This window comes from Sapajus apella, unplaced genomic scaffold (assembly GCF_009761245.1).
Source record: "Sapajus apella isolate SASKATOON/1434 unplaced genomic scaffold, GSC_monkey_1.0 scaffold2, whole genome shotgun sequence".
NCBI lineage: Eukaryota > Metazoa > Chordata > Mammalia > Primates > Cebidae > Sapajus > Sapajus apella.
This window is the reverse complement of record NW_022436942.1, coordinates 14,449,342-14,474,406: the sequence shown is the minus strand read 5'-3', so window position 1 is coordinate 14,474,406 and position 25,065 is coordinate 14,449,342. Positions and strand designations below refer to the sequence as shown.

The 25,065-nt window shown below is 36.0% G+C and overlaps 1 protein-coding gene across 5 annotated transcripts in view; it reads left to right on the top strand.

The window, feature by feature from the left end:
- The first annotated feature begins 2,249 nt into the window (after positions 1-2,249).
- USP15 (ubiquitin specific peptidase 15) overlaps positions 2,250-25,065 on the top strand; it is a 145,911-nt gene continuing 123,095 nt past the window's right edge. For 4 of the 5 annotated variants that reach the window (XR_004270618.1, XM_032284477.1, XM_032284520.1 and 1 more), the window contains exon 1: positions 2,250-2,408. Coding sequence is in view for 4 of the 5 variants with exons in the window: in XM_032284477.1 (XP_032140368.1) it covers positions 2,320-2,408 (89 nt within the window). In the remaining variant the exon portion in view is untranslated. The remainder of the gene's footprint in view (positions 2,409-25,065) is intronic. The other variant, XM_032284471.1, reaches the window with a different exon arrangement.

Sequence of the window (25,065 nt, the reverse complement as noted above, 5' to 3'; positions counted from 1 at the left end):
GTTTCAATTTGGGTTCTGCCACTTACTTGCCTCAATTTCACATCTATTGATTTGAAATAATAATAGTACCTACTTCATGGGATTGCTGTGAGATTTAAGTTAGTACTTTAAAGTGTTTAGAACCATGCTAGGCACTCTGTGTTTGCTAAATAAAATACTGTAACATAATTTTATCTCTTTCTTCATGGCAATTAGTTAGGTCTACAAAAAGGCCCCGGAAATCTGATGCATAATTCAAATTGGCATTGAATTTACACATCTATATTCAGTTAACTTGCTGCCTTAAGCATGGTGCAAGTGAAGAAAATATTACTTTACTTTGTTGTATGGTTGTAGGTGTCAATACTTCAAAAAATGCGTTTTATTTTAAGGGAAATTGGACATTAGGGTATGAATGATTTATTGCTACGTGTTATGTTTATAAAATGAAGGAGAGCACAGTTTTGCCTTCAAAGCCCCTAACACTTTTTTTCGATAGACTTTTGAAGTATAATTCACATACTGCACAATTCACCCTGTCATCAATAAAAGATACTAGTGTTTACTGAATGGCTATTATGTCCCAGGCAATAAACACACATTGTTTCATTTAATTATACTCAATTTTATGATTAATTAAAGGGTAAGAACTTTGCAGCTAAAGGTTGAAGTGAGGTTTCAACTTACGTCCATGTGGCTCCAACATATGTTTTCCATGTTATGCGGCTTCCTTTCAGAAAATTAGTTTGTTCTCTTTCAGAGAGTGACTGGAGGGGGAAAATCTGACTTTTAGAGAGTAGCTGTTGTTAAGGAAACTCTTAATCTTTTAACCTGTCAGGAGAAAAGCCAGAAATAGCAGTCACTGAAAGCTGTTTTAAAACTTTCAATTCAAGGTTGGCATGATAATGCAAAACAGTATTATTATCCAGAAATATGCAATCATAATCATAATACTGATATACACAAATCGTAATGCCAATATATACTACTTTCACTTGGAAGGATTCAGCTTTTCCTAGTAGCATAACTACACCTATCTTTATTGCATTCTCACCAAATGAGTTAGGGTTTAAAATGGGGAAACAAGAGAAACGATGTGGGGATTCTAGCCCATCTTTTAGACTTTTGACATCAATATGGTATGTTAAAAGCAAACCCCTAGACATCATGCTCGGGAATACTTAAGTAACTTTGCCACAATTCATTTATTAAACAAATATTTAGGTGATTTATTCATGTCGAGGAGTACTGTGCTATCCACCAGGTGCACAGGGGTTAAAACAAAACAAAAGATGAACCCAGTTCCAGCTCTTAAGGAGTTTACATTTTAGTTCAGGCTTTCATAAGAAGAGGCAGTGAGTGTGCTATATTGTATACCACGTGGGTTCTTGAACCAGCCTCTCCTCTTACCTCTCCACCTGCTGTGTGACCTTGGCATTTGATTTTTAAGCGACTCAATTGTCTAGCTTGAAACGTAATTGTTGTCTTCAAATTAAAGACAGTATGATCTAGTTTCATTTCAGGTGTACAGCACCCTAGGAAGACGAGGTTAAGAAAATATTACTCTCTTACATGATGAGGGTTTCTCACACGTTTTCTTCCTTTAGTATCTGGCATTATTCAATACTGCCCATATTCTACTCCGTGTTCACCGCTGAACTGGAACTTGTTTTCTACTGCAGCTTAGTCTTCTGGGTGTGCCTGGGGAGGAGCCACAAAGAGCCTATAAAGGGGTCCCCACCTACACCAGGAGTAAGAGCGCTGGAAGGAACCCAGGAAGGGCATGGAGGCCAAGCGTTCGGTTTCGGAATGTTTTCTGTGGGTGCCCATATTCACCGAGCTTGGGTTCTGCTACTTGTAACGAAAAGCCCAGTCACGGAGCTGCTAAATTTTCTGCCATATCTTAGCCGTCCCCACGCCCCCCGCCCCACCCTACCTCACCCTCAAGCGTGAGTGAATGCGCAAATAAGGGTTTTCAAGGCGTCAGTGGGAAAGAGGGAGGGGAAGGCAATGCTGAGGAGGGAGGACTGGGCGGTGGCATAGCTCTAGCGAGAGAGCGCAGGAGCCCTTGGCGGCGAGGAGAGTTAAAACCTGGCGGTCCCGGGCCGGAGGAGGCCAAGGCAAGATGCTGGACGGGCGGGGACCGATGGGGGGCAGCAGACCACGGTCGCGCACGCAGCCCGCCCCCGGGGCCTCCTCTTGTCCCAGGGACCACCCCCGCTTCCAGTGCTTTTTGGTTTCGACCGACCGACTGGGAGGGGCCATGGGACGCCATTCCCATAATGCTCTGGGGCGTGCCGCCGCCGTCTCTGCCACCTCCCCTACCGCTAGTGGAAGAAGATGGCGGAAGGCGGAGCGGCGGATTTGGACACCCAGCGGTCTGACATCGCTACGCTGCTCAAAACCTCGCTCCGGAAAGGGGACACCTGGTAAGAGAAAGGGGTTGAGATGTTCGCGGTTTCCCGAGGATAGTGGAGAAGTGGGCGGGAGCCGCGAACTGGTGTCTTTAGCTAGTGACAGGTGCGGGCAGGTCCGGCGGCGGCCGCCCTGGGCAGCAGGATTTTGGCTGGTTCTGAAATGTGGGGGCAAAGGTTGGACTCCAGATGAGAGTCAGGGTTCGTGGCTTGCTGGGGCACGCTGAAAGGTATCCGGGAAGCGGCGGCGGCGGCCGCGGCGGCTCTGACTCGTGCGGTTTTCTTCGTCCTCCTTCCTTCCGTAGTGCCGCTCCCACCTCAGGCCTTCCCGAATGATAGGTTATAGTGGTTCGGCTTGAGTCTTAAAAGCTGTTTTGACAGGTCCGGGTGCTGCGGCTTATCACAGTCTCACCGGCTTAACTTCTCTGTTCGTTCATTTCCTTTCCTAGAATTGTCGGCGTCCAAGTTCCCTTTTATTCTGATTCCTGTAGTCTTCCGGGAGGCAGGCTGCAGGATGTTTGTGGTCTGTATTACACAGGTGGCATGTCAGGGCTCCACATAAGAGAAACCCTAATTTCCAGTTCCTTGTCAAAGGAGGGAGAGGAGTAGGGAACCTTGGGCTTCTGAGAGACCACGTGGTCTTGTGCTTTAGTGGTGGCTTGATAGAAGCCGGCAGCGTTTCTGTTGGAAGTGCAGCCCTTCTGTTTAAAGAATAACATAGGCCTGCAAAAAGTAGATAAGTCCACTTGAGGCTTAACTGACTGCTGATACTCAATATGTATGTGGAGTTATTCACACTTGTCGGCCATATCAAGTGGCATCTAGAATAACTTAAATATATGAATATGTAACATATTTAAAAGTCCTTATTTTTTGGGAAGGATAGTGTGCCTCTTCATTATAATAAAAAATATTTTCACTTCCCACTATTACCATAACAGTATATAATTTATGGAGTGTTTATTTCATATTCTTCAGTATGACGTAGTGGAAGGAGCAGTAAGATTTAGATCTGAGTTATGTCACAGTTCCACCACTCAATTTGCGATATGACTTTGAGGAGAATTAATTTAAATCATTGCACCTCAGTATCTTTATCTGTAAAATGGACAGTAATTTTGTTATAGGGATTTTATCTTGATCTGTTTAAATATCTTAAGAATTTCATCTTTATGAGATATTAAATTTTAGTAACCTTCTTAACTCTGCTCTTTACTTCTAACAAAAGGCTGTGATATCGGGATCATTTTCAGTTAAGCTAATAGGTGGGGCAGACTTAGGACCTTAACCTCTAAGTCTTAGTCTCTTTCTTTTTTGGTGGGCTATATGCTGTGTTTATATGATAGAAATCCCCAAGGATGTAAATATATACTTGTTTCATTATATCAAAAAATAGAATCTTCAAATGACTTAATAATAGTTATTGTTGACCTGGCAGGGTGGCTAATGCCTGTAATCCTAGCACTTTGGGAGGCCAAGGAGGGAGGATCACTTGAGCTTAGGACTGCGATACCAGCCTGGGCACCACAGTGAAATCCCTTCTCTACAAAAATACAGAAAATTAGCTGGGCGTGGTGGCGTGCCTGTGGTCCCATCTACTCAGGAGCCTGAGGTGGGAGGATTGCCTGAGCCTAGGAGGCAGAGGTTGCAGTGAGCCGAGACCGTGCTACTGCACTCCAGCCTGGGCGACGTGAGACTCCATCCCCCCCACAAAAATGTTATTGTTTTTATTATAATGTTAATAAGATGTTTATTACTGTGGGGAAATTGGACATTTCCTAGGACACCCATGTTTACCTTGGCTTGTGGTAATGACAGATAAGTCTCTGTTCCCTATTTTAAGTTAAAGAGCATTAAAAAATTCACCCAACCTATTACCACCTTATTTTAAAAAATGGATTTCCTTAAAATAGAAATCTATAGGTCTGTAAGTTAAAATATAAGTGTCGTCGTTTCTCATTAATATCATGTTTTTGTATATGGAGTAATAATTGGTCTTGTTGACACTACAGGATGATAGGCGCAGTATGTGCATTGTGGGTGTTTATAAAGTTTGGTATTTTTAAGTAAGTGTGTTTTTGCTTTTTGACAAAATTAATGTAAATCGTTGTGTGTGTGTGTGTAGCTGTATAGGTACAAACAGTGTCTTACTATATAGCTCATGCTGATCTTGAACTCCTGGCTTCAAGTGATCCTCTCACCTTGGCCTCCCAAAGATTGCAGGTATGAACCACAACTAAATACAAGAAGTTCATAAATTTGATTCATTTAGGTGCTTTCATTTTAAATAAAAGTAAACTGAGGACCACATATTTAGATACGAGCAGAATGTGCAAGTTTATCCTCACATTTTCTCTTATTTAAAGGAAAAAAAATGCAAGAGAAAGATGTTACTGGGAGTTGCAGAAACCAGTTTGGTTTATACGTGAGCCAGTTTATTTGCAAATTAGCTAGTGAAACATGTAAAAATGAGGTTTAGAGTTTTAAAGAGAATAATTTGATAAGCATAAATTTGATGAACATAAGTACAGAAGTGGTTGGGATATATAATAATTTACTTTAATCTTTGAATTAGATTATTTGAAATTTGCCATATGGAATATTGTCGTGGCATATGTACATAACTGTCTAGGATAGACTGATTGGGCTATTGAGAAAAAATAGTGAGTTTACCATAAGTTTATTCTTGTAAGTTTAATACACATCTGAAGTTAATAGTCAAATACATCACAGTGAGTAAATTTCACTTATTAGCTCTTGAGCACTTTGCAGATAATGACTGTCTTCTGATGACTTGGGTAACTAACTTCCATACCTAGGCGAGTATAAAGATTTATTTGATTCTGTGTGAGTACTACGGTTTCTGTTCGTAAGCAGTGAATCACTAAAAAGTGATTTTCTGGAAATGAAAGTGAGTTACACAAGTGTGAGATGAAGAGAAACTTACTTTATATTTGGTTCTAGACTTTATATTGAGAAGTAAATCAAAATTAATATGAGAGTAATACCTTTTTAAAAAGTGAGAGGAAAGTAGCACTGATTTGTATAAGGAGTAAAACAGTGTCTCAAAATGATGTTTGTTGATCTGTATTTCAATTCCAACAGGAGATCAGAAAACCATAAACAAGACTGATAATTTTGAGATTATAGGAAAGAGATAAATTAACCAGAATTGTATAGCGTAGAGTGAATTAAAAACAATTTTCCGATACATGGTGGTTTCTTCTGAGACAAAAAGATAATTTGCTTAAGGTACATATAATTATTTTAGGAACCTATTTAAGGAACAGTAGTTAATAAGTTACAAATAAAATTATGGGTTATCGAATACTGTCTTTGGAAAAAAAAATTTTTTTTGAGACAGAATCTCACTGTGTCGCCCAGGCTGGCGTGTTCTCAGCTCACTGCAACCACTTATAGGGTTCAAGTGATTCTCCCGCCTCATCCTCCCAAGTAGCTGGGACTACAGGCACATGCTACCATGCCCAGCTAATTTTTGTATTTTTAGTAGAGATGGGTTTTCGCCGTGATACCCAGGCTGGTCTTAAACCCCTGGCCTCAAGCGGTCCACCCTCCTTAGCCTCCTAGAGTGCTGGGATTACAAGTATGAGCCACTGTGCCTGGCCTGGAAATTTTTTAAGAAATAGACCTATTATGAATAAATGAAGCATAACCACAAATCATCCAAAGCACTGCTTCATTTTCTCCATTTTTATTAAATATTATTCATCTGCCAATCATTTTCAGTAATTTTTGTGTGATTATGTTCAGTGATAATGTGTAGTTAACTTTTGCAGTTTAGCAAAACATTGCATGCCATTTTTGTATAAACTCTAATAACTATAGTGGGTTTAAGTTAACTTTACAGAGTAAGTAATTTTTGTGTAGAGTTATTTAAAATCTCTATGACATTTTCATTTTAATACTTGCCAAAGAATCTGATCAATGAGGTTTTAGGCAAGAGACATTGATTTCTGTTTTTAGGGCTTTCTTTCCATTCCTGCTTTTACTTAGAACTCTTTGAGGCTTTATTTTATTTGATCCCTTATGTTTGTGCAACTTCAAAACTAAAAGAAAATAACCCTGTATTCACAAATCCCTTAATAATGAGAAGGAACACTATTACTCAACATGAATTTCAAAATATTTAGTGTGTGCTTAAATAAATTTTTATATTATTATTACTTTTAAAATTAATTTTAGTTGTGCCAGGGTGTTTACCACAAGAGTAGGGTGTATATACTGCATCATTTATAGGAAATGAAACCAAAAGGAAAAACTTTTTTAGTCTTGGCAAATTGGTGAAAAAAAAGACAGAGATAGTGACCTTAAGGCATATTTTTCACATCTTAGATGCTTAAAAATCTAGGAAAGCAACTTAATTTAAGCCTTTTTTGTAAGTTTTTAAATCACTTCTGTTGTTAGTGAGTACAGGGTTAATGTACCCTAATAAGCCAGAAAGGTCCAGAGCTAGTCAATGATTTCATTTATCTGTTTGGTAAAATTCAGGCTTTATTTTTTCTAAATTGTACTGTTTTTCTGTTAGCACATATAGGCATTAAATGACCTTTTTGCAAAATGGTTTTGTGACAGTTAACTATTTTGCTTATACATAAGTGTAACAATATAAAATTAGTTTGTCAGGACATGACCTATAGTATTACGTTTAAAAACACTATGTGCCAGATACTGTTATAAGTGCATATTGACTTACTTATCTCCATATCACACAGTTCTGGGAATCGGTGTTACTCACATTTGACGAAACAGGGATCATAGGCTCAAAAATGTTTTAACATAGTGGTATAGCTGGGATTTGAACCCAAGTAGTTTGGGCCTTTACTTCTTGCCCTTAAATCACTGTATCACATTGCCTCTAAGTTTATTTTAAAAAATTTTTTTTAGAGACAGAGTCTCTCTGTGTCACTCAGGCTGGAGTGTAGTGGCATAGTCATAGCTCATTGTAGCTTGAAACTTCTGGGCTCAAGCAATCTTCCTGCCTCAGCTTCTCAGGGAGCTGGAACTACAGGTGTGTGACACCACAGCCAGCTAAGTCTTAAAAATTTTAGTAGAGATGTAGTCTTGCCATATTGCCTTCACTGGTTTGGAACTCCTGACCTGAAGTGATGCTTTGACTTCAGTCTCCCAAGTGTTAGTAGCTGGGATTACAGGTATGAACCCCTGTGCCTAGCCTCTGCGTCTTATTTTAAAGATTTATTTTTTAAAAAATATATTGACTTTAAAAAGAAAAGAACCTATTTTTCTCTTTAAAGGAAGTCTATTTTATATTTAGTAGCAGAATTCTACCATTTTATCCCACAGTTGTCTCTTGTGACTGTTCAGTTTAGGTATGATAGAACATGTAGGATCTTAACACCTTGCTTCTGGAAATTAAAACATGCTTAAAGATTGATGGGTGAATAATTGCATGTACAGAGCAAATGTCATTTTGATCCACAAGTACATTCAGACAAGAAAATCTGAGGTCATTTACTATTGAGCTTTGAATTTTAATTATCAATAATCATAAGCTCTTATTAGAGGTGATATAACCCCCTTCACCTATAGTTTTACAGAAATAACACATCAAGCATACAGTAAGATCTTGTAGGATATTTTGTTTCAGTACTTGGTCCATAGTTTAAAAGTATGGTGTTGGTTTACTGTAAGCCACAAATACATAAGACTCTTTTTGGACTTAAGTTTATATGAACCACTCAGCACAGAAAATGCAAATATGAATGCATTATTATGTTTCATGTTTACCAACTGATTTTTTTCTCCCAGAGATAATGCTTTTAAATAATTTTTGAAGGGAAAGAACATTTAAATTAAGATAGTGGAAGATACAATTATAAGAAAATAGTCAATTTTGCTATCTTAGTTGAATTTATCCATTTTTTGATGTGAATATAGAGTGATTCTTCTTTTTTTCACTGGAAATCACTTCATTAACAAGCCATGATTATTTACAAAAGTGAGTTGAAACCACTGGGTCTATTGGCAGGGAAACAAGGGGAAGGTAGAGAACAATTGATAAAAGTTGATTATGTACTTTAACAGATTTGAACCTCAAAATAAGGAACAAAATATATCTTTATATGGCTTATAGATGAGGAAATGAGAGAAGTTAATTGGCCTGCTCATAGTTCACTACCAGTGAACATTTATTAAATGCTTAGTCTGTTGCAGCCACTATTTTAAATGCTTTATACTTATGCAGCCTTTAAAGTGCATGCTCTTATTATACTTCATTTTATCTTTGATTATTTCAGAGCTGGTTTAAATACCTGCTTTATAAAGATTTAAAATACTAGATACTATCTAATACTAAGAATAGATCCTTAGTATTAAAAATGGTTTTATGCTGTCACTACTCAAATGTAATTCAAACAATATTTTATTAAACTGTGGAAATTTCTCTTTTTTCTTAGTCCTTGTATGGAATTCTTCAACAATTACTACTTTTTTTTTTCCCTGAGTAATGTCAGTCTGGCTTATTCCTTTTATTTTCATTTCCTCACTACCACTAATTCACACTCTATGTCTCATATTCATTCCTCTGAAGTCACTTCCCCAGACTCTTTCTCCCATTTATCCTTTCAACAAGAGGATGTAGATTCTTTAAATTTTATCACCCAGTTTACACAAACTTAACTATTCAAGAATTCTAGCATAAGTAAGCTAGTAAGTAGCCTCAGCTTTGGATACAGATTAAAATTATTTGAGAGAAGGGTCAGAAATGGCTCCTTACAAAGAAGGAAATAAATTCCAATTGTAATGTAAAGCAGCAAACCCCTGTAGGATTAACCTGCATTTGGTTATGCCTAGACTGCCTTTACTACTTCCGTCACTAGGATTCTACATGGTTTCCTAATAGCGCTCCAAAAAGAAGAATAATGACTCATTTTTTTTCCCTCAAGGAAAGGAGAGCTAAGAATGGTAACTGTCCCTTCCATTCTCCTTTTAGTCTTGAGAAGACCTGGATATTAGTTTGGTAATTCCTCACTGTAAGAGAAAATCATTTAGCAGAAGTACCAGTAGAAAGGACTTCCTTTGTAAAAGAAGTCAAAGATGTCACAAACAAGTTCAAGGGTGGCTCTGATGCCAGAGTAGTTAAGTCAAAGTCTAGAGTCAGTTAAGTCAAAACTTGAGAATATTACAGACAATGTTACTTAACCGAAAAAAGCAGCAAGTTCCTTGCTCCAGGTAGAAGAGAACTGGTAATCTGGATTGATTTGTATTATTTACCCATATGTTTTTACAGCTTGATAAAGTTTAACAGTTTAGTCAAGAGATTTGACTTTGATAAAGATAGAAAATTTATATTCAATACATTTGAATAGATTTCAAGCTGAAGAACTTTTTAATTCTCAGGAGAGGTGTAGCTAAGTAGTTACATGTACTGCATAGTTGTGGCTATGGTTTACAAAAACTTACTGCTCATTTACTATATTAAGGTTTCTTGTTTGTTTTGTTTTTTTGTTTTTTTGAGATAGTCTCTTTTTGTCAGGTTGGAGTGCAGTGGCGCAATCTCAGCTCACTGCGACCTCTGCCTCCTGAGTTCAAGAGATTCTCTTGCCTCAGCCTCCTGAGTAGCCCAGGCTGCAGGCACGCACCACCATGCCCAGCTAATCTTTGTATTTTTAATGGAGATGGGGTTTCACCACGTTGGCCAGGATGGTCTCAATCTCTTGACCTCGTGATCCACACACCTCGGCCTCCCAAAGTGCTGGGATTACAGGTACGAGCCACCATGCCCAGCCAAGAGCTTTTTACTATGTTAAGAGCATTGTAAAAGTCCTCTAGGTACAGGTTCCTTACATAATGTAATATATATATCCCATATATGTTACATATATGAAATACATGGTAGCATTCTCATTTTACCAGTACAGAAACTGTGATAGTTAAATTTATATGGTCAGTGGTAGAGCAGGAGTTCTAACTTAAAGCTTGCATTTTAAATTCTAACTATACTGCCTGCTTATTGTGATAGTGCCATACCTAGCTTATGGAAGCAACTTTTTGAAAGACAAATACTTGAAAGTATTAAAATTGAGAAATGGCAGCTTTGTCATACTTGTTAAACTCTGTTTTCATTTTGTTATTAATGTGAAGAGCCTCTAGAATTTTCTGAGTCTTCTTGGTTCAGCCTTGTAGTCTCAGCAGTCTCATTTCTAACTAATATATCTCTGTTTTGATACAGATAGTGTCTCCCATTACCTGCAAATTATTTGCTTTTTTCTGCTTTTGGGGCGCTTTATACACCATTTCTGTTGTTTCAAATACATCTTACTAATTATTGACTTTCATTTCAAAACCTAGTTCTAAGTCAGTCTCTAAAACCATCTCTAATCTTATCCAAATCTGGGGCCCCTCCATTCTTTGCTTTTAATATATATGCGTCTGTATATAACAGCTTTATTGTGATATAATTCACATACCATACAATTTGCCTACTTAAAGTCAACAATTCGCTGGGTTTTAGTATACTCACAGAGTTGTGCAGCCATGACTATAATCAATTTTGGAATATTTTTATCATCCCAAAAAGGAACCTCATATTCGTTAGTAGTCACCTCTCATTTCTCCCCCAAACTCCTGTGCTCTAGGTAGCTACTAATCTATTCTCTGTCTTTATATATTTGCCTATTCTGGATATTTTATGTAAATGGGATCATAAAGTATGTGCAATTTTTAAATCTTGCTTCTTTTACATAGCATAAGTGTTTTCTAGGTTCACGCATGTTATCGCATATATAAATACGTTGTTTATTTTTATTGCTGAATGATACAGTCATGAGTCATTTAATGACAAGGATAACTTCTGAGAAATGTGTGGTTGGGCAATTTTGTTATTGTGTGAACATCTTAAGAAGGTACTTACACAAATCTAGATGGTATTGCCTATTACATACCTAGGATATATTGCCTGTTGCCCCTAGGCAAAAAAACCTGTACAACATGTTATGTAGTGCATACTCTAGCCAATTCTAATGCAATGGTAAGTATATGTATATCTAAACATAGAAAAGATAGAGTAAAAAATACAATATTGCAATCTTTCTTGTTTTTAGAGATAGGGTCTGGCTCTGCCACCCAGGCTGAAATGCAGTGGCCCAATATTGGCTCACATTACTCTTGACCTCCTGGGCTCAAGCGGTTCCACCACCTCATCCTCCCAATTAGCTAGGACTACAGGCAAGAACCACTGTGTCTATTTTTTTTCTTTTTATATTTTTGTAGAAATGAGAGTCTTGCTGTGTTGCCCAGGCTGGTCTTGAACTCCTGGCCTCAAACAATCCTCCCACCTTAGTCTCCCAAAGTATTAAAATTATGGGCATGAGCCACTGCACCTGGCCAGACATAATATGTCTGTCATTGACCAAAGCGTGTGACCATATTCCATTGTATAGGTATAACACATTTGATATATCCATTTATCAATTGATAGACATTTGAATTTCCAATTTTTGCCTATTATGAATAATCCTGCTATGAGCATCCATTGCACATTTTCATTTCTCTCGTGTATATACCTGTAAGTGGAATTGCTAGGTCCCTGTTTAACTTCTTAAGGAACTGCCTAGACTTTTTCTAAGTGGCCATAATTTTACATTGCCACCAGCAGTGTATGAGGGTTCCAGTTTTTTCACCTCTTTGTCAGCACTTGTTATGTCTTTTTTTATTGTTATCATAATCATCTTAGTGATGTGAAGTGGTATCTCATTGTAGTTTTGATTTGCATCTCCCTGATAAATAATGATGTTGAATATCTTTTCATCTGCTTATTGGCCATTTGTATGTCTTTTGGATGTCTATACAGATTCTTTGCCTATTTTAAAAATTTGGTTATTTTGTCTTTTTATTATTCCATTGTAAAAGTTCTCTAGATACGGGTCCCTTATCAAATAGTTAATTTGCAAATTTTTCTCCCATTCTATGGATTCTCTTTTTACTTTCTTCCATTGAAACATAGAAGTTTTTATTTTAATGAAATTCAGTTTGTTTTTTCCTTTGTCACTTTTGCTTTTGGTACCATGGCTAAGAAGGCTTGGCTTAACTCAAGGTCATGAGGATTTACTCTTCTGTTTTCTTTTTCAAGTTTTATAGTTTTAGCTCTTAACATTTAAATTTGTGATTCAACTGAGTTAATTTTTTTGTGTGTATGGTCAGGGGAGGAGTTCAATTTCATTCTTTTGCCTGAGGATATCCAGTTGTCCCAACACTATTTGTCAAGAAGATCATTCTTTCCCTGTGGAATTGTCTGATTTCTTGGCTTGAAAATCAGTTGGCTATAAAAGTGAGGGTTTATTTCTAGATTCTCTATTTGCTTGATATATATGTGTATCGTTATACCAGTACCGCATTATAAACGTATAGTAAGTTTTGAAATCTGGAAGAATGTCCTCTAACAACTTCTCGAGTTTGTTTTGGCCCTCTTCTCTTAATTATTGGTTTATACCATGTTGAAATGTTGTTTTGTAAATATTCTTAAATATGTGTCTGTATTTCATTACTCTATATAAATGACACTTTCTTATTTTTGCAGCCTGTCTTCTTACCTTCTCTCATTTGAAATCTATTCCATCTCTTTATTTCTTAGAGGTATCTGGTATAGTGGTATTTGCATAGTGAATGCTTTGTGTCATTTAACCCATGGATCTCTCTTCCACTCCTAATCTCATGCCACAAAAGTACAAGCGTGTACTCTCATATATAAATATATATGTATTTATATATATATTTATATGTGTGTGTATATATATATACACACACACACACACACATACATACATACATACACACACAAACAATTGCACTTAGGTTCTGGGGTACATGTGCAGAACATGCTGGATTGTTGAATAGGTACATACATGGCAATGTGGTTTGCTGCCTCCATTCCCCCGTCACCTATATCTGGCATTTCTCCCCATGTTATCCCTCCCCAACCTCCCTACCCCCACTGTCCTTCCCGAATTCCCCCCCAACAGACCCCAGTGTGTGATGCGCCCCTCCCTGTGTCCATGTGTTCTCATTGTTCAACACCCGCCTATGAGTGAGGACATGCGGTGTTTGATTTTTCTGTTCTTGTGTCAGTTTGCTGAGGATGATGGTTTCCAGGTTCATCCATGTCCCCACAAAGGACACAAACTCATCGTTTTTTATGGCTGCATGGTATTCCATGGTGTATATGTGCCACATTTTCCTTGTCCAGTCTATCATTGATGGGCATTTGGGTTGGTTCTAGGTCTTTGCTATTGTAAACAGTGCCGCAGTGAACATATGTGAACAGTGGACTCTCTTAAGAACATAGATAAATGTGCTAATTACCAAAACACATTTACAGTATCTCTGTGGAAAAAGGTTAGACAATAACCTCAGCGGATGAAAATGATACGACACCTTAAAAGAAGGCTAAACCTACATTAATCCTTCAAAAATGAAAAACCAGTCACATCATACCCTTTAAACAGTGCTTTGAAATATTCAAAATTATTTATATTGTTTGTGGAAATACAGTTATGCAAGAAAAGTATAAAAATATTCATGGAATGATAAATGCTAAATCAGAGTAAGGGTAGGTATGCCAAGAAAGGAAGCCAAAGGTGGCTATATTAATATTTGTAATGATGGTACATATATATATATATGTATAGATGCTCATTATTATTCTTGGAAGTTTAATGTATGCCTGCATATGATACAAAATACTTTTAAAAAGTGAAGTTGGTTGTAAGAGCTTTTTGTTTTGCAGAAGTCTCAATTTTTCTTAGTTTTTTCTATTTTTTATTTTTATATTTTTAATACCAAACTCAATTCTTCCAGTGTAGAAAAGTTGCACAGAGCTCAGGAAATCTATATAGTAGAGTCAAACATTATTAATTATCATTTCCTTCTTGCTTCATATATGCTTATCACACTTATATGTCACGTGTAGTTACGTCTTTAGTATGGCGAGACATACACACTTAAGATATTAATGATCATATATGTATATTCTGGATGAATAGTTTAAAAACAATCTTACTTGACTTCCTTCTTGAGTTCCTTATTTGTCTTAGTTTAGATCTAAAATGAGATCATAAAAATTATTTATTGCTAACTGATGGATTTAATGTGTGGAACAGAAAATAGGTTAGAAATGCATGAAATCTAAAAATTAAGCTTATAAAGAGATGGTAAACCATGCCATTGGTTTATTTGAGAGAATTTCATAGTTTTATTTAAGTTTTACTGATACCATGAAATTCTGAGTCTTAGTTTGTGGTACTTAAAAAAAAAGTCAGTGAAATATCTGATTTATAATAATTTAAAATTCTAGATGCTGTCAGTATCTCCTTAGTGTTGATTGTTTTATGCTATCACTACTCAAATATGATTTAAGCATTTTGCTAAATAAGAGAATTAGTCGTAAGAGTAAATTAGTATCCAGAATTGTTTATGCCATTAATTCTGCACGAGATAATTATAAATATTTTTTTGAGATTAAGTGTGCTACCTTGGATTAGGCTGAGGTTTTTGTCTATTCTTTTACTTGTAAAAGAAGGACTCCCTATACCTACCCTGTAGAGAGGCAGATAGGATTTCAAAAAAAAAAGCAAGATTATGTTTATATTAATAATAGGCAATTAAGCAGGAACATTTATTTGAAAAATTGTCAGCATAAACATGTACAAATCAACAACAACAAAAAGAACTGTGCCTTTACTACTTCTCTGATTTCCTAAATCCTGCTATTGGAATTTCTCCATATTCCTTTTACACTCTGTTGTATCTGGTTCTATTTCTTAATCATTTATTGGTCCTTGTATATCTTTCTTAAATTTGCTTGTAGTGTAAAAGCACCAAACAACTTTTGCAATTCTCCTCTTTCTTCCCACAAACTCCAAAATCTTTTCCATTCATATAGTAGCTCTACTGCATTTGAACAGTGTCTTAAAATCAACTCTGAAGCCCACAGCTTCTCTGGAGCCGTTGAAAATTGTTCTATCCAGACCATAATACAAATTATCATAATGCCTTCAGAATATTTAGCACTGTACAACTTAGATATTTTTGGAGTAATCATAATAGTATAACTTTATGTAAAAGTTTTTGACTAATAATCTTGTGAGATAGTTCCGTCCCCAGTGGTCTTCATGAAATGTAAATCAAATCATATCTCTTTACTGTTAAAAATCTTAAAGTGGTTTTCAATATACTTAAGATAAAATCCTCGTCATTGCATTAAAGGCCCTATTTAGTTCGATCTCAGTCTGCCTCTCTAGTCTTATCTACCATTTCTCCCCAACCTTGTCATAAACTCCAACTTCATTTAGTCAGTTCCTTCAACACTCAAAATTTCCATAGTCCTTCTGACCTTAGCATATTATCTTCATTCAGTTTAGATACTCTTGTTACTGCTTTTCCTGGAGTAACTACTATTCAGAGGTTAAAACATTATTTTTTCGGAGAGATTTTCCTTTATTCGAAATAGGGCTCTTATTATATTCTTTTATAGCTCCCTATACTTTTCCTTCACAGCACTTAACAATGTTTTACTATGTATCTCGATTGCTTACTTTTTCTGTCTCCTCCACTGGACTCTAAATTACATGAACAAAGGGACCTTGGCTATTTTGCCAGCCACTTTATGCATATGAAGTATTTTTTGAATAAGTGAATTCCCATTTCTAAGATGGACGATCAAAGGATTTTATTGCTGAGTAACTTTTCTTAAGACTTCGCAGCAAGTAGTGTTAAAGTTTGGTGTAGTGCTTTTTCTATAGTAAATTTAGAATTTATATCAAGTCTGTTTTCAGGAGATAAGAATATATATAAACAAAAATAATCATGAAAATAAGTTGAGATTGGTATGACAAATTCATCCACAGTTTAGTGTTTGCCACATTTCTAGGAAACTTCTTCAGAGAACAGTAGTGTTTTTGTGTATGTGTGATCTTAATTGATGTGAAAACATGAATCTCATATAGGCATGAGTGTGAACATTCAGGCTCTTTTTCTACCAAGTTTCTGATAGGCAAAGATCTAACCCTAAAGATAGCCACTTCTAAAATACTAATTTTCACAGTAAGTAAAATGGATGGAAATTGTTAGAATTTATCTTCTAAATAAGTCTTCTAATTGTATTTATAGTTTGGTAATAATATTATCATATCCTCTGCTATCTCAATTTTAAAAGCGAACTTAGCATTTCATAAAGGGGGAGTGTGATGTATGATTTTACTAAGCATCAGCTACATTTCTAGGTCTTTGTTAAATAAATGGTATAATGAAAAGAACACTTAACTTTAGAGTCTGAAAACTAGAGTGCAGGACTTTGCATACCCATTGAGTAGTGTTACATGACCTTGGTAAGTTATATAACCTCTCTGAGTTTTGGCTTTTCCTTCCATTAAAAAGGAGGCTAGACACAGTGGTTCATACCTGTAAGCCCAGCACTTTGAGAGGCCTTGGCAGGAGGATCACTTGAGGTGAGCAGTTTGAAACCAGCCTGGGCAACATAACTAGACCTGTTAAAATACAAAAAAAAATTTTTTAATTACCCAGGCATGGTGGTGCTGGAAGGCTGAGGCAGGAGAATAACTTGAGCTCAGGAGTTTTACAGTGAGCTATGATCAAAATACTATGCTCCAACCTGCACAAGAATGAGACAACCTCAAACAAATAACTAAATAGAAATAGAAATATTTCTATTACTATAAATTCTAATACTTCCTTTCTCCAAGGAAGGAAGAAAAGAAGGAAGAGAAGGAGGGGTGGGAGGAAAGAGGTTTCTTTACCGTCAACTAAAGTAAAAACACTTGTACAAAAACCTTATATAAACATTAAACATTTATATTCTTTTATGCAGATACTAACATTTTAAACAGAAGTGAGATGATCATATTTGTGGTTTTAAAATGTTTGGCAGCAGAGTGGAGGACAGCTTGGAAGCAAGCAAAACTTAAAGTAGATGACAAGTCACACAGCTATCGTAGTAATCTGTGCCACTAAAAATACTGTGTAAGTGGAGCTACAGAACTAAGGTACTTTTCCGAGGATGAAGAGGAAAGGGACAGACTTAGAAATATTCTGGAGGTACTTGGTTACTGGTTGTTTTGGGGCGGAGAATATAGGATAATATTCTGGTTTCTGGTTTGAGAGATTAAATTACTCATTAAGTCATTTATGAAAGTCCCCCCCCCCGAAAAAAAAAAGAATTACAGAGGTTAATTTTTAGAGGAATTAATAGATCCATAAAATTATGAATTGGATTTGTTAAGGTGGTCATTGGTGATTTGTGAGGGCCCATTAGAGTAGGAAGACCTGTTGTATTAGGTTGGAGTATAAGTGAAAGTTGAGGAAATAGAAGCTTGAGAAGCTTGACTATAAGGCACAAGTCAGAAAATGAGAATAGAAGAGAAAATATGAGAGTTTGAGAGGTGGTATGGGGAGAGAGGTGAAAAAGACTTAATCTTTGTTGAAATACTGAGTAGGAAAAGCCAGATAAGAGAGAAACAAGAGGATTAGGAGCTGTCCATGGGAGAAGGTCTCCAAGGAGAGAGAAGGAAATTAGATCCACGGCATAGGAGCAAAAATTATTGGCCTGGGATTTGAGGAAGATTACTTCCTCCACTGATATGTAAGAGAATCAGGTAATATTCAGTTGTGATGCAGTAAAGTTGGGCAGGCTTCTAACTGTTTTATAATGTAGGTAGCAAGGTTGTTAAACCTAATGGGTTAAAGATTAGGTAAGACGGACAAAGCTTTGAAATAGAAGGCTGTGCTATGGACATGGTAGATTATTACAGGTCATCTTTGAAGAAATTGAGAGATTAAAAACCATAGATCTTTAATCTCTAAATGGTTTTCTTTAGTAACTTTAAACCCAGATTATATTAACATGATAAAAATAATTTTATACTGGTGTACTAATATGAAAGAATCATGTGTAATGACTAAGTATGAGGTACCTTCATAAAATTCTCCGTAATCCACTGAAACAGGGAGATTATAGTGTTTAAGACATAGATCTTCTAGATTATACATTGGCACATTTATTTCATAACTTTTTTACAGGAACACAGTCAGATGTCTTAGTGTTCAGAAATATTTAGCCTTTGATTTCATTTATAAAACATTGGCCTCTTTGTACAAGAAATTTAGCCTATTCGTTACAAAAGAGTTTAATTACTCCTACTACTCTGTACTTTGGCTAATCAAGATGTTTGTACATTAATATTTAGATTAATTTTAGCTGGTTGGAACTCTGTAGTTAATGTAATATTTGGTACTAAAGTTTGATCAGCTTCAAATCAGTAAATACGTCAGTTTTGGAATTTTTTCCTTGTTTTCCTTATATTATCTTCCAGGTATCAAGAGTAATAATCTGTACTTTGTGTGCTTTTCCTTTTATATGAGCTATCACTCATCATATTTATTTTTCTGGCGTATTTACTGGTTGCTGTAGTTACCAAAAGGAAATAATTTCTCAAGAATGAATATACTACCATACATCAGAATCACATTTTGATAAATTTAGAAATAATTGCAAATGAATTGTGCTTTTTCAGGGAAAATTCAAAACTTAAGTAAATTTTTAATTAAAATCTAATGCAAGTTTACCTGTTGAGAAAAAGTAGAACTATAAAAAATAAATACAAAATATTATATAAAATTATGAATCCTTTCAGAAATAAGTAGTGAATAAAAACTATATGTATTTTATGCATTTTGCTGTGTATATTTTGTCCCAATTTTTAAAAAACTGTTTATAATTTATTTTTATGCATAAAATTTCCATCGTTGACTGTCATTTAACACTATGGCTTCTGCTGGCCTCAACATTATTCCTAGTCTGTTTGACTGTACTTCATTCTGTGTGCATATATGTGAAGATGTATCTATACGTAACTTTTGTACTAAACAAAAAACATTTACTCTTGCTGTTAAAACTTTCTGGCAGATTTCAGATAACCCTCCTTGGACCACTTCACAATAACTTATAAGCTGCAACTCTTTTGAATCCCACTTCCACAAGCAAACAGTCTTTTTCAAGATAAAATGTCATGTTTATTATGGCATTTATATATTTCCTAACCATTTAGAACATGTAAAGCTGTGCTCCCATTTTTATTATCTTCTTAAAAACATGTCACTGACAAAGTGCCTCAGCAAGGGAGAGAAGGGGATGGGATTAGGGAAGCATACAAACCTGTACAGCATCTTACTGTACTGAATACTGTAGGCAGTTTTAATATAATGTTAAGTATTTGTGTATCTAAATATAGAAAAGGAACAGTAAGGCCAGGTGCAGTGGCTCATGCCTCTAATCCCAGCACTTTGGGAGGCTGAGGCAGGTGGATTATCTGAGGTCAGGACTTGGAGAACAGGTCAGCCTGACGAACATGGTGAAACCCCTTCTCTACTAAAAATATAAAATTTAGCCAGGCATGCTGGCAGGCACCTGTAATCTTAGCTGCTTTGGAGGCTGAGGCAGGAGAATTGCTGGAATCTGGGAGGTGGAGCTTGCAGTGACCCTAGATCACGCCATTTCACTCCAGCCTGGGCCGACAACAGTGAGACTCAGTCTCAAAAAAAAAGAGAGAGAACAGTAAAAATGCCACATTAAAAGATTTTTTTAAATGGTATACCTATTTAGGACACTTACCATGAATGGAGCTTACATGACTGGAAGTTGCTCTTGGGTGAGTCAGTGAGTTAGTGGAGAGTGAATGTAAAGGCCTAGGGCAGGGTTGTCCAATCTTTGGGCTTCCCTGGGCTGAAGAGAATTGTCTTGGACCACACATAAAATACACAGATACTATCAATAGCTGATGAGCTTAAAAAGAAAATCACAAAAAAATCTCATAATGTTCTAAGAAAGTTTGCAAATTTGTGTTGGGCTATATTCAGAGGTGTACTGGGCTGCATGTGGGCCTTGGGTTAGACAAGCTTGGCCTAGGGCATTAGTGTACACTACTGTAATCTTTGTAAACACTGTACACTTTATGCTACACTAAGTTAATTTAAAAAATACTTTCTTCAATAATAAATTAACCTTTGGTTACTGTAATATTTTTACTTTATAAACCTTAAAAATTTTTTTGATGTGTTTGACTTACAACACTTAGTTTAAAACACAAACACATTTTACAGCTGTACAAAAATATTTTCTTCGTATCCTTATTCTATAAGATTTTTTCTATTTTTAAATTTTTTCTAATTAAATTTTTTTTTTTTTTTTTTTTTTTTTGCTGAAAACTGAGATAAACACACACATTAACCTAGGCCTACACAGTCAGGATCATCAATATCACTATCTTCTGCCTCCATATCTTGTCCCATTGGAAGGTCTTCATGGGCAATAACATTCATGAGCTGTCATCCCCTATAATAGCAATGCCTTCATATGGAATGCTTCCTGAAGGACCTGCCTGAACTGCTTTACAGCTAACTTTTTTTTAATAGGTAGGAAGAGTGCATTCTAAAAAAGTATGGTTAAATACATAAACTGGTAACATTATTATTGTCAAGTGTTATATACTGTACATAATTATATGTGCAGCACAGTAGTTTGTTTACACCAGCATCACCATAAACATGTGAGTAATGAGTTATGCTACAGTGTCACAATGGCCACATCATTAAGCAGTAGGACTTTTTTAGCTACATTATAATGTATGGGACCACCATCATATATGTAGTTTATCATTGATGAGAAAGTCATTATGCAGTACATGACCATGTATAGATAGTCCTCAATGTAACAATGGAGTTACAGCCTGTTAAACTCATCAGAAGTTGAAAATATTGTAAGTAAAAAATACATGTAATACGCCTAATATACCATACAATATAGCTTATCCTAGCCTACCTTAAATGTGCTTAGAACACTTTAATCTACAGTTGGGCAAAACCAGCTAACACAAAGTCTATTTTATAATAAAGTATTGACTGTTGTACTGGAAATGAAAAACAGAATCATTGTATGGATACTTGAAATATGTTTTCTGCTGAATGCTTACCACTTTCATACCATTATAAAGTCCAAAAATCATGTCATTACTTAATTGTGGACTGTCTGTATAAACTTTTTTCATTGTAGTGAGAACACCTAACATGTGATATGCTCTCTTAATTTTTTTTCTGTACAATATAGTATTGTTAACTCTAAGCGCAATATTGTACGATAGCCTTACTCATTTTGTGTAACTGAAACTTTATACCCTCTGAATATCATCTACTCCTTGTTTCTTCCTTTCCCCAACCTCTGGCAGTCGCCATTTTGCTCTCTGTTTCTATGACTATGATTGTTTTAGATACCTCATAAGTGGGATCATGCAGTATTTATCTTTCTGTGACTCATTTACTTCATTTAGCATAATGACCTTCAGGCTCATCCATGTTGCTGCGTATGGCAAGATTTCCTTTTTTCAGGCTGAAAATAGTATTCCATTGTTAATGTGTACCACATATTCTTTATCCATTCATCCATCACAAGACATTTAGGTTGTTTCCACATCTTGGCTATTGTGAATAATGCTGCAGTAAACATGGTAATGCATATATCTCTTTAGGACCCTGATTTTAATTGTTTTGGACATGTACCCAGAAGTGAGATTGCTAGATCATCTGGTCATTCTGTTTTTAATTTTTTGAGCAACCTTCTTACCATTTTCCATAGCCAGTGCACCATGTTATATATTGTACAAGAATTCCAGTTTCTTCACATCCTCACCAACAGTTGTTTTTTTCAGTAATAGCCATCCTAACACGTGTTTGGTGATTTCTCTTTGTGGTTTCGATTTGCCTAATATATTTAAGTGTTGTTAACACTTTCAAGTTTTCAAAACAAGCATTAGAAAAGAACTGACTCCATATGTAAGATAGAGCTGTAATTGGTTTTATGCATGTTGTCCCAGTACCTTTTATAGAATAGTCCATCTTTCCCCATTAGTTTGTAATGATGCTTTTGATATTTGCCTTCATATGTATGTGAGTCTGGCTCTTATTTCTTTGCACTGTTTTTATTGGTCTTTTTGCTTCTCTCTATGCCAGTATCATATTTTCCTAATCACAGCTTTGACACTTTGAACCTTGGGTAGGTTAATTTCTGTGTGCATATATACTTCATTTGAAATTAAGTTACCGTACCTACTTCATTGGGTAAATGAGAATATATTAATGTGCTTAGAAGTACGCACATAGCTCATGAGTAAAACTAAAATATTAGTGATTTTGTTATTCATTGTTATTAAATTAAACTTAATAAAGAGGCTTAGTATCAAGGAAAGTGAGATTTCCATTCTTGGTTTCCTTCCATACTTTATGGGGAAGTGGGGAAAGGTTATGGAGGAATTCCCTGAAACAGTGACATTTAGGCAGATATATGAAAGATTATAGGTATTAACTACATGTCTTAGTCCCTTCAGGCTTCTATAACAAAGTACCAGTAAGGATTTAAAAACAACAAATGTATTTGTCACTGTTCTGGAGGCTGGGAAGTCCAAGATGGCTAGGTACTGGCAGGTTCTATGTCTAGTGTAGACACAGCATACTTTCTGGTTCATAGATGAACCTTCTAGCTATAGTGGAAGGGATGAGGTGTCTCTCTGGAAGGCTTTTATCAAGGCATAAAGCCTTTTCATGAGGGCTCTGGCCTTATAATCTAATCACCTCCTAGTACCCTGTCCTTGGAGGTGTATTGTACTATACTCACCCTTTTTGTAGTAGTGTGAAGTGATAAAATGCATGTGTGATGAGACGACGAGGTAAATGACATAGGCACTGTGATATAATTAGAAGATTTCAGAAATAATTTATAGGTTTTAAATTACATGTGCTCTGGGTAGCGTGGTGAAATCTTAAGCCATTCCGCCCAAATTGCCTTCAAGTTGTCTTGATTATCAGTATCATAGTCCTTATGTTCAAGTATCTTTTACTTAATAATGATCCAAAGGCAAGAGTAGTGAGAGTACCACAGTTGGTGGTTAACCCACGGAAAGTGAAACTGCAGATAAAAGGAGGCTACTGTTTAATTGTAAAGGATTTATTAAGTACTTTGGGAGATAAAGCTCCATATCTTAAAAATGTCTAAGTAACTATAAATAGAATTTCTATACTATTTAACAATTGTTTTTAATGTGTTTTATACATGATGGTTGTAACTATACTACTAATGTAATCCCAGGTCCATATTTTATTTTTAATGCATGTGGCATAAGCTTTGTAAGAAAACTAACAGGGAATTTTGCATTTTCATTTTAAAGGGAAAATTCAGTAACTAAGAAAAATTAACTAACAGATGAAATCTATCCTCCCAAATGATATTCACTCCCCAGTAGTTTTTCATACAAGTAAAACATTAAGGGACAGATAACCCCTTATAAGCTACTTTTTTAGATAGTAGAAGAGTAAAAGCTATTCTAGATTTGTTCAGAAGAGTACAGGAGAAAAAGCTTGGCAAGTGCAGAAAATTTTCATCAGCTTCAGTGCTTAATCATGATAGTCTAAAGAAATGGAACTCCTCTAAGTGAATAAGCAGTATTTATCAAAAACCTACAGCAAGCTAATCAGCAGTATTTATCAAAAATTTACCTGGTTGGGCACAGTAGCACACATCTGCAATCCCAGCTCCTTGGGAGGCTGAGCTGGGCGGATCATGAGGTCGGGAAATTAAGACCGTCCTGGCCATGGTGAAACACCATCTCTACTAAAATACAAAAAATAGCCGGGCATGGTGGCGCGTGCCTGTAGTCTCAGCTACTCAGTAGGCTGAGGCAGGGGAATCACTTGAATCCAGGAAACGGAGGTTGCAGTGAGCCAAGATCGTGCCACTGCACTCCAGCCTGGACAACAGAGTAAGACCCTGCCTCCAAAAAATAAACACAAATACTGCCTCTATGAATCAACTGCAAGCAGTTAGAGAATGTAATTGGTTGGAAATAAAAAAGTAAATTTCAGATTGAGAAACAGATTTCTAGCAATGAATTTAGCAAAATGTGATTTTTATTGGAAAAACATCATAAAATGTATTGAAAGACATTAACTTGAATAATGGAGAGATATGCCATAGCTGTGGATAAGAAGAATCACTTTGGTAAAGATGGCAGTGTCCTTCAAATTTGTAAGCTTAATGCAGTTTCAGTCAAAATCTTGTTAGACATTTTGTGGAACTTTGCAAAGAAAGCAAATCAGATGTCTAAGTAAAATGGTTGCTAGTCTAGTCTGTATTTATTTTAGAAAATAGGATTTTCTTAAGAATTAGTCCCTAAATTTTTTTCTCACAAATCTTAAACTCTACAATGTGTGGGGGCTTTCAATTGCATAATCTTGACAGTGGGTTCAGAGTACTGATACATAGATAATTCTGCATATCCACTTTAAGGGAGTTAAATTCATGAATATTCTTTAAGAATTCTGAGATTTTGTTAGGTTGGTGCCTTTGCTTTAGCTATTTTCAGTGGGTTTTAAAGATTTTTTTTTTTTTTTTTGCTTTTTTTTTTTATTGTACTTCAGGTTCTGGGGTACATGTGCAGATCATGCAGGATTCTTGCATAGGTACACACACGGCAATGTGGTTTGCTGCCTCCATCCCCCCATCACCCACATCTGGCATTTCTCCCCATGTTATCCCTCCCCGACCTACCCATCCCCCTGCTGTCCCTTCTTTTGCCCCCCC